Below are 11264 nucleotides of genomic sequence, written 5' to 3'. Positions count from 1 at the left end.
TATAAATATATATTTTTATATAAATATATATATTTTTATATAAATATATATATTTTTATATAAATATATATTTTTATATAAATATATATATTTTTATATAAATATATATTTTTATATAAATATATATTTTTATATAAATATATATATATTTTTATATAAATATATATTTTTATATAAATATATATTTTTATATAAATATATATTTTTATATAAATAAATATATATTTTTATATAAATATATATATTTTTATATAAATAAATATATATTTTTATATAAAATATATATTTTTATATAAATATATATTTTTATATAAAATATATATTTTTATATAAATATATTTTTTATATAAATAAATATATATTTTTATATAAATATATATTTTTATATAAATATATATATATTTTTATATAAATATATATTTTTATATAAATATATATATATTTTTATATCAAGATATATTTTTATATAAATATATATTTTTATATCAAGATATATTTTTATATAAATATATATTTTTATATCAAGATATATTTTTATATAAAGATATATATTTTTATATCAAGATATATTTTTATATAAAGATATATATTTTTATATCAAGATATATCTTTATATAAATATATATATTTTTATATCAATATATATCTTTATATCAATATATATTTTTATATCAATATATATTTTTATATCTATATATATTTTTATATCAATATATATTTTTATATCAATATATATATTTTTATATCAATATATATTTTTATATCAATATATATATTTTTATATCAATATATATTTTTATATCTATATATATTTTTATATCAATATATATTTTTATATAAATATATATATATTTTTATATCAATATATATTTTTATATAAATATACATTTTTTTATATCAATATATATTTTTATATAAATATATATATTTTTATATCAATATATATTTTTATATCTATATATATATTTTTATATCTATATATATTTTTATATAAATATATATATTTTATATCAATATATGTATTTTTATATAAATATATGTATTTTTATATAAATATATATATTTATATAAACATATTTTTATATAAACATATATTTTTATATAAACATATTTTTATATAAACATATATTTATTTTTATATAAGCATATATTTATTTTTATATATTTTTATTTATTTTTTTATATATTTTTATTTATTTTTGTATATATTTTTATATTTATTTTTATATATTTTTATATTTATTTTTATATATTTTTATATAAAGATGTATTTATATATATTTTTATATAAAGATGTATTTATATATATTTTTATATAAAGATGTATTTATATATATTTTTATATAAAGATGTATTTAGATATATTTTTATATAAAGATGTATTTAGATATATTTTATATAAAGATGTATTTAGATATATTTTATATAAAGATGTATTTAGATATATTTTTATATAAAGATGTATTTAGATATATTTTTATATAAAGATGTATTTAGATATATTTTTATATAAAGATGTATTTAGATATATTTTTATATAAAGATGTATTTAGATATATTTTTATATAAAGATGTATTTAGATATATTTTTATATAAAGATGTATTTAGATATATTTTTATATAAAGATGTATTTAGATATATTTTTATATAAAGATGTATTTAGATATATTTTTATATAAAGATGTATTTAGATATATTTTTATATAAAGATGTATTTAGATATATTTTTATATAAAGATGTATTTAGATATATTTTTATATAAAGATGTATTTAGATATATTTTTATATAAAGATGTATTTAGATATATTTTTATATAAAGATGTATTTAGATATATTTTTATATAAAGATGTATTTAGATATATTTTTATATAAAGATGTATTTAGATATATTTTTATATAAAGATGTATTTAGATATATTTTTATATAAAGATGTATTTAGATATATTTTTATATAAAGATGTATTTAGATATATTTTTATATAAAGATGTATTTAGATATATTTTTATATAAAGATGTATTTAGATATATTTTTATATAAAGATGTATTTAGATATATTTTTATATAAAGATGTATTTAGATATATTTTTATATAAAGATGTATTTAGATATATTTTTATATAAAGATGTATTTAGATATATTTTTATATAAAGATGTATTTAGATATATTTTTATATAAAGATATATTTATATTCGCGACTGGGCTCAGGAACACATAAAGGTCAACTTGTTTTTGTGATTGTTTTTCAATAACTCAAATACAGGTACAGAGTTATCTGTAACAGTGCTGGATGAATGAATGCCTCAAGGGGCTCATGCAACCTGTTACGGGACTTGACCATTTTGTCCACGTTCAATTGAGTTCAAATTTAATATTTAATTTTTCCTCCACAGTAGCTGGCAGAATTATAGGGAAGGCTGGAGGAACAGGTACCAAGGTTGGGTGGAGGAAGCTATATGGCTGGAGCCAGCTTCAAGGGCTTGGGGAGCCACAGACACCACTTCCAGAATGGCTGCTATGCTGCCTCTACTGGATTCAGGTCGCAGTCGGGAGGCGGGGCAGGAGGCGGGGCTTGGGCGGGTATCACTCCACGCCTTTGACGATTACAGACCGGCCTTAGGACCTGGCGCAGCACGGAATGAGGCTTCGAGGCGGGATAGGGGAGGCGGTCGCTCATATCTGACGTCACCAGCTCGCGCTGGCGGTAGATGAGGACGCCAACGGCAGCTGAGAAACGTTTCTCTTTCCTCTCAGCTTGCGCACACCATGGCGGCCCCTGCCCAGCAGACTTCTCAGCCTGGCGGCGGGAAGCGCAAAGGCAAGGCTCAGTATGTGCTGGCCAAGCGCGCTCGGCGCTGCGACGCTGGTGGGCCCCGTCAGCTAGAGCCCGGGCTACAGGGCATCCTCATCACCTGCAATATGAACGAGCGCAAGTGCGTGGAGGAGGCCTACAGCCTGCTCAACGAATACGGCGACGACATGTATGGGCCAGAAAAGGTACCGGTCCCGCGGTGGGCGCGCGGGCCGGCCGGCTGCCAGGCCTTGCGGGAGGAGGGAAGGGTGGAGGGATGGCTGCCGGTATGGGCATGCGCGCCTCGGGTCGTCGGCGTGACGGCTGTAGGGGCGTGGCCTCGCCGGCGTTTCCGTCCCTCCAGAGGCGCTCGCAGACTTCGGTGCTATCGGTTTTGTGCTTGAAGCGCTTGCACCTTTCCTTGCCATCATTAACCACGGTAGCTTCCATTACTTTTATTTTTATTTTTGTGAGACAGAGTCTCGCTCTGTTGCCCAGGCTGGAGTGCAGTGGCGTGATGATAGCTCAGGGGAGCCTCGACTTCTCCTGCCTCAGCCTCCAGAGTAGCTGGGACTACGGGTGGGCGCCACCACTCTCAGCTAAGTTTTGTAAATTGTAGATAAGGGGTCTCACTGTTTTGCCCAGGGTAGTCCTAAACCCTACACTCAAGCGACCCTCCGTCTCTGCCTCTCAAAGTGCTGAGATTGCAGGCGCGAGCCACTGAGCCTGGCCTACCTCCCACTTACGGATTGTTCATTGAGGGCCAGGCGGTGTGCTGAAGCTCTTTCAAAAACACATTTCTCATGACAGCCTCGTGAAGTTGGAGTAATAATGTATTTACCTGAAGCAATAATATCTCTGAAATAGTAGGTTTACTACTAATGCTAGTTATTGCACTTAAAATACATTTTAGAAAGTAAAAACTTCTACCAATATCACCTAAAGTCTTACTGCTTGGAAATCATATTACTGGCTTAGAATCTGGACCAATACACACATGCACACTGAGGGATTAAATGAAGAAGGGTAATACAGAGGGAATTTAAATTCACGGCTCATCCTCTGCTAGCTTGGGGACTCAGACATGGGCACATTATTTGATGCTGCTGAGCTAGATAAAAAAGAGAATACTTTAAGACTGGCTAGTGAGTTGCTTATGTACATAAAGTACATACTGGTATGTAATAAAGTTTCTGTAAATGTATACAATTATTATTGTGCCTGACTGGCAATTTCATTGGGCACTAGGGGGCAGAGAGCTGGGCAACAAGTGCATATCCTGTCTACTGCTGTACTTTGAGCAAATTCTTTTTTTGGAAGCGGTCTTGCTCTGTCACCCAAGGTGGACCCTGGAGTACAGTGGCATGATCTTGCTCACTGCAACCTCCACCTCAGGGGCTGAAGCAATCCTCCTGCCTCAGCCCCCGAGTAGCAGGGACTGAAGGCATGTGCCACCATGCCCGACTAATTTTTTGTATTTTTTGTAGAGACGGGTTCTCAGGCCATGTTGTCCAGGCTGGTCTCAAATTCCTAGGCTCAAGGGATCTGCCCACCTCTGCTCCCTAAAGTACTGGGATTACAGGCATGAGCCACCATGCTTGGCCAAAATTATTGAACAATGTATTTCTTTGCCTTGTTCCTTAATAGAACAAGAGTAAGGGTTTTTAATTCCACAAGTATTTGGTCTAATCTTACCAAAAGGACAGTGTCGTGTGAGGCACACAGATACCTGGTCAAGGTGTTAAGGTCCACCCTAAAATGATTGATCTGGTCAGCACGTTTCTCTCTGCCTCAAACTGTCAGGATGCTTTTGAAAACATTTTCAAATTTTACATTCTGTAGTCTGTGGGAATTCCCTCTTCCTCCACTTTTTTTTTTTTTTTTAAATTTTTTTGAGACAGAGTCTTGCTCTGTCACCCAGGCTGGAGTGCAGTGGTGCAATCTCAGCTCACTGCAACATCTGCCTTCTGGGTTCAAGCGATTCTCCTGCCTCAGCCTCCTGAGTAGCTGGGATTACAGGTGTCTGCCACCACATCGGGCTAATTTTTGTATTTTTAGTAGAGACAGGGTTTCACCATGTTAGCTAGGCTGGTCTCGAACTCCTGACCTCAGGTGATCTGCTTGCCTCTGCCTCCCAAAATGCTGGGATTACGGGCATGAGCCACCACTTCCGGCCTTGCTCCACGTTTTGAAGGGTGTGGTGTCCCAGCTTCCTAAAAAAACTTTATTATCAATACTGAGTCAGCTGGGCATGGTAGCTCACACCTGTAATCCCAGCACTTTGGGAGGCTGAGGCGAGTGGATCTCCTGAGGAGTTTAAGACCAGCCTGACCAACATGGCGAAACTCCATCTCTACTAAAAATACAAAAATTAGCTGAGTGTAGTGGCATGCGCCTGTAATCACAGCTACTCGGGAGGCTGAGGCAGGAGAATTGGTTGAACCCAGGAGGCGGAGGTTGCAGCAAGTCAAGATCGCACCACTGCACTCCAGCCTGGGAGGCAAAGCGAGACTCCATCTTTAGAAAAAAAAAAAAAATCAATACTGAGCCACCTGCCACCAGGGATTTCACATAAATAATTACTTATAGTGTTTAAATGTGAGCTGTTGTGTTATTTCTGCTCATTAGTTTTATGCAAACAGTTTACAGACAAGGATCAGCAGCCCTCTGGAAGTGAGGGAGAGGATGATGATGCAGAGGCTGCCTTGAAGAAAGAAGTTGGTGACATTAAGGCATCTACAGAGATGAGGTTAAGAAGATTCCAGTCAGTGGAAAGTGGAGCAAATAACGTCGTCTTCATCAGGACACTTGGGATAGGTGTGACAAATACTTGCTAAGATTATCGATCTCATAACATCTGGGTATCTTCCTGTCTCAGGGAATACTGCTTACAAAATGGCTTCTTGGGCATGACTCAGTGAATCATTTGATGGCAGCTTCTGTACACTGTATTAGCAGCAGGCCTGTGGAGAGGTAGAATGGGGTGGTGGACGTAGCATTGGCTTATGAGTAGAAACCTGGCTTTGCTGCTTCCTTTGTATATAACTTAAGGCAGAACTAGAGTGCCAGTTCTGTGTAAATAAGGGGCAGCTGCTACTCAGCTCCAGCCAGTTGTTGCTCTTTGGGTATGCAGGGCCAGGTATTCGAATTTCTCAAAAGAAGTTTGAAATCTGGAGTTTTTTTGTTTTTCAATGTGGTCAACTAATTTACAGATTTTCGGAGCAGCCCCAAATAGACTTGTATGTAGGCAGGTTGCAGCCTGAGGACCTCCCTTTCATGATCTTGTGCCCACCATGGTTCTGGGATTCCTCCTGGGTCTGAGATTTAGACTTGTGTGCTAACTTAGCTAATGGATTAATTACATCTTTTAAAGTGACTCACAGAATTTTTTTTTTTTTTTTTTGTAAAAAAGTGTGTACTGTTTAATGTACTCTGTTACGGGAAAACAACAGCATGGTGTTATGGTTGGATGACTCAGGACATCACAAAAATGTTAACAACGGTGTCTACCTAAACAGTCATTTCTAGTGCAAGCAGTAATAATGATGAAAAGTTAAAATATATTAGATACATTATAGTACGTATTAGGCACTGAAGAAATATTGGTTGGAAAGAATGACTGGGTAGATTCATTTAAAATTCATTATGAGAATTTCTTCTGTCAACTTATGTCATTGCCAGTGAAAATTCATTTTAGAGTTTAGTCTTTAAGATGTCTGAGAAATTATCTTCTTAACTTTTTTTTTTTTTCTTAAGAGCCTGAGAAATTGGTGCATCATATTCTCCAGGATATGTACAAAACGAAGAAAAAGAAGACTCGAGTTATTTTGCGAATGTTACCCATCTCAGGCACATGCAAGGCTTTTTTAGAAGATATGAAAAAATATGCAGAAACATTTTTGGAACCCTGGTTTAAAGCTCCAAACAAAGGGACATTTCAGATTGTTTACAAATCTCGAAATAACAGTCATGTGAATAGAGAAGAAGTTATCAGAGAATTGGCAGGTATGTTTTTCTTAGTGATTTTCCATAGGCATTCAATGGTAAATACTTGTTTTTTAAGGATTTTTTTCTTTTGAAAGATTTAAGGCTTACATTTTTGAGTGTAGAACAAATATATTAAAATGTTCTTAAAATAGTATTAAATCAACTAATTTCAATATGTCGGATATGAGGTTTTCTGGTAGTTAGATAAAGTCTTTTTTAACTCGAAATTGAATTTTGTTTGGAAAAAAAATTCTTACTAAATGTTGTAGGGTTTCATTTGTGTTTATTTATTGTAAGGGTTCAGATTATTTGAAGTCCACATAGAAGAATGGATTACTGTATGTCTTGTTTTAACAAGAAACAGAGACAAAAGATTTTTTGTATCTATCAGATGTAATGGTATCCTCCTCAGCTATGTGTTTTTCTGTTTTTGTTACAGGAATAGTGTGCACCCTCAATTCAGAAAATAAAGTGGATCTCACCAATCCACAATACACAGTGGTAGTAGAAATCATCAAAGCTGTCTGTTGCCTGAGTGTTGTGAAAGATTACATGTTGTTTAGAAAATACAATCTCCAGGAGGTGGTGAAGAGCCCTAAGGATCCATCACAGCTTAACTCAAAGCAGGGAAATGGGAAAGAAACTAAACTGGAATCTGCTGACAAATCAGACCAAAACAACACAGCAGAAGGAAAAAATAACCAGCAGGTACCAGCGAATACTGAGGAGCTGGGGCAGACAAAACTAACGTCTAATCCACAGGTGGCAAATGAGGGAGGAGCCAAACCTGAACTTGCAAGTCAAGCCACAGAAGAATCCAAGTCAAATGAAAATGACCTCTCATAGGAAGTCATTCGGTGTTGGAGGTGGGTTTCTCACCTGAGGCTCTACGAGATGTTGCTGGGGCTCCACCTTAAATTGTGACTAAAAACAGTTTTTTATTTGTGTGCTGCATTATGCTGTTCTCACAGTAGTGAGCAATGATTGCGCAGCCCTGTTAACAGTTTTGTTAGGGATCTTTCAGCCTTTATGGTATTATGTAGAGGCAGACCCATGTGCTGCTATTGCAAAGAGGGGAGGATAGGAGGGGGATGTTGGCCTCTCCCAGGCTCCTCTTCTGCAGTGACAGCTGACTTATGGGCGTGAACTAACTGTGAAGTAGAAAATGAGAGGGAAGTTTTCATTCTAAGGAAGGAGTTTTTACATGCCACAGCTCAGCTGTCCGCCTGCCACTTTGTTGTAAACATTGCAAAAATGTGGATCATGTAGGTTAGAAGTGAATTGTTTAGTGAAGTTTTTGTACTTTTGTGATTTTCTTGTTTATATCTGTTTTTATTTTTATTTTATTTTTTTAACATTTGTGTGTAATAAAGCTGACAGTCCAGTGTCGCAATTTTGGAAGGCAAGATGTGAGAGAGAAGAGAACCATTTTAGGCATGGAACTACAGACATTTCTGAAAAGGTTGGTGATGAAGAATTTCAGTCTTCTGAGTATACTTCAGTATACTAGTGCAACAAGGGACACAAAGAAATTCTGTCTTTATAAAGAAAGCTACTTCTCAAGGGTATTATGTGTACTCAGTCCAAGCTGTCCTGTCCCATTGTGCATTCTCTGTGGCATGCAACTTACAGAACTAGCAATTGTAACAATAAATCACAGCCACTTGACAAGAAAGGATATTCATTATTTTCAAATGGCTTTTGGACTATCAAAAACAGTAGGGCTTTTGTTCAGAAATCACCTTTAGTCAAAAGGTTTAAGAAGCAAATTATTTAGTAGCAGAACTTATCTCAGGAAAGGAAAATATGCATAGTTGGTGAGAATCTAATAACATTAAAATGCTGGGGCAAGATGCAGTACAAAATTGAGAAGACTTTATTCTCAGTAAGTTGATTTACTGATGATATCTCATATGATGCAAAAAAGGTTTTGTGTCATTAACTGAAAAGTAGCAGCTTCTCTATCCAGGATGATGAGTCAACAGGTTTCGCTAATATTTGTCATGCTGTAGCATTTGTAAGATTTGTAAATGATGAAATTCAAAGAAAACTTTTTCTATTGCTAGGAGCCTGCCAGAACAAAGGCCAATATATAATGTTGTGACATCGTATCTGATAACCAGAGGTCTGTTATCTACACTCCTGGTGCCCCATCAGTGGTTGTCTCCATAAGTCATTTTGCGTTATTAAAAAAAAAGAAATCCTGATGTTGACTTTATAGCACACTGCTTTCTCCACAGAGATGCTGATATCAAAAACTTGAAGATACAGTGATGTTCTGAATAATGTTACAAAACTGGTTACCTGTATCAAAGACCCATTTATGCAAAAATGTTAAAAAAAAAAAAAAAAACACCCAAAACAAAAACCTGGACAGACAGCACATAAACCTCCTGCACCATACAGACATCCAGTGGCTTATCAGAGGAAGCGTTCTCTACAGGATATTTGAATTGAAAGGTGAATTGCCAGAGTACTTAAGAAAATAGCCAGCTTTTGCTGAGTGCTTTGGAATTGAAAAATGACTACAGAAAGTAGCCTATTGCAGACGTTTTTCATCACATGAACAAATGGACAAGTCTCTGAAAGGTTCTGGGGAAAAATTTTTTTCTTAAAGTGACAAGAGTCTTAGATCTAAAAGGAAACTGACTTGCTACCTTGCCAGAGGAATTCTTGAAATGTTTCTGCAGCCACTTGGACTTGAAAATAAAGGGTGCAACTCTCCAATCTTGTTCTAACCCAGCTGGAGGAACCACAAGACCCAATGAAATAGCATTTTCTCTCCTTTTCCCAGCGCTAGTATATAACTTATGAGGAACCCTTGTCTCTGAATCTGCTCAGCTTGAAATTTTGTCTCTGAAGGAAGAGAATGAACTCAGCCCTAGTCTGACAGTCCTAGATTTCTGTGAAATAAGAGTATTCTTCAACTTAGTGCTTACACTCACATACCGTGAGGGTTCTCTGCAGGGGTTTAGGGGTTTCCTGAATTTGAAAGTTTTTTCAAGGCCTATTTTTGGGTAAAACAATTGAAAAGGCAGACACCAACAAAGTCTGCAAACAGTCCAGATTAAGAATATTAAGGAGCTGTAAAGTTAGCTTGTAGAAAGGGCTTATCCTTAAGTTTTAAAAAGTTAGGAAGTCCTAAAAATGTTAGGCTTCCTGCACAAGTGGCTATGTTCATTTAATGGCTAGTGAACATGGGAATGTATTTTTATCCTCCTAGCTAGTGGTTCTGTTTGGTAAACCAGACTTAGAATGATTTGAGAGGGGCAAAGAGAATAGGCAGGACCTTCCTTCTATAGCTTTACATATTTAGAATGTTAATACTTAATGACATTGAAGTTACCTTGCAATGATTGATAAGAGGATTATTAATATCAGTTAGGGGAATAGGGAGGATAGGATTTTGGTGCCTTCTTCAGCAGACTTGCTCCAAGACAAAGATTGTATTTTGATTGTGCAAGACAAAAGGACTCGGAAAAACATTGGCCATATGCCTACAGAACATACAACTCTGTGGAACTAAATTGTTTTTATTTTGTGAAAGCTGCTACTTTACGGAAAGATTTTGATTTTATAGTTTGTTTTTAATTGTCTTTTATATTTATTTGTATTTGGTAAGAATCGGTTGTTACACAAGCTGTTCTTTCCCAGTTACAAAATCCTGTGTTCGGTTGTAACCTGAACTCATTAAAAGACGTGTTTTCAGGTTTATCAACTGTTTATTTTCACTGACATTTGAGCATGTTATTTTATAAATGACAAGATTCCAGGGTAGGAAGTGAGTGCTTTTTATTCCCCTTTTATTTTTTCTTTTAAAAAATTATGTCAGTTAAAAAAAATAATAATAAAACTGCAGTCTTGTGGTTTAGAAAACTTGTTTAGCTCCATAGAGGAAAGAATGTTAAACTTCGTATTTTAAAACATGATTCTCTGAGGTTAAACCTGGTTTTCAAATGTTATTTTTACTTGGATTTTGCTTTTGGTACGGCCAGAAATTGAGCTTGTTTTTTCATAGTTCCTGATATTTTCAGAAAAATCAAAATAAATTTGTTCCCTAAAAATTGGTGTTCTATATTTTTTCTTTCTTTCTGACTCTTAGTAAATCTCTTGCTTTATAGTATATATGTATCATAAAATATGTTTATATGTCAAATTATAAAATATGTCATGGACATGATCCTAAAAAATATTAAAAAATTATTAATTACCCTTGAGTAATTAATACTCCTAAATCCAAGTTTAAGATATTTTACAGTTAATTTGCTTCAAAATGAGCCACAGTAATACAGTGCTTACTTTCATTAAATTCACTTACTGATTTTTGAATTATTTATACTCCTCATTTTAACAGTATTTTAATATATTGAAGTTTGGTCTCATAAAGTTGTTAAGTAGAAGAAATTGTCTTGAACATTTAGGATATATCTTTATTTTGAATTAGGCACAAGATAAATGAAATACAGATTCATTGTGCAC

The 11264-nt window shown here is 34.1% G+C and overlaps 1 protein-coding gene across 5 annotated transcripts in view; it reads left to right on the top strand.

Moving 5' to 3' along the window:
- The first annotated feature begins 2610 nt into the window (after positions 1-2610).
- THUMPD1 (THUMP domain containing 1) overlaps positions 2611-11264 on the top strand; it is a 32340-nt gene continuing 23686 nt past the window's right edge. For 3 of the 5 annotated variants that reach the window (XR_008514429.1, XR_008514427.1, XR_008514428.1), the window contains exons 1-4: positions 2641-3004; positions 5441-5615; positions 6555-6803; positions 7225-7651. Coding sequence is in view for 2 of the 5 variants with exons in the window: in XM_024241438.3 (XP_024097206.1) it covers positions 2774-3004; positions 5441-5615; positions 6555-6803; positions 7225-7631 (1062 nt within the window). In the remaining 3 variants the exon portion in view is untranslated. Of the gene's footprint in view, positions 3005-5440; positions 5616-6554; positions 6804-7224; positions 9158-11264 lie in introns of those variants that run through there. The other 2 variants (XM_024241439.3, XM_024241438.3) reach the window with 2 other exon arrangements.

This window comes from Pongo abelii, chromosome 18 (assembly GCF_028885655.2).
Source record: "Pongo abelii isolate AG06213 chromosome 18, NHGRI_mPonAbe1-v2.0_pri, whole genome shotgun sequence".
Taxonomy (NCBI): Eukaryota; Metazoa; Chordata; class Mammalia; order Primates; family Hominidae; genus Pongo; species Pongo abelii.
Note: the sequence above shows the minus strand (reverse complement) of the source record. Positions and strands in the feature narration are given on the sequence as shown.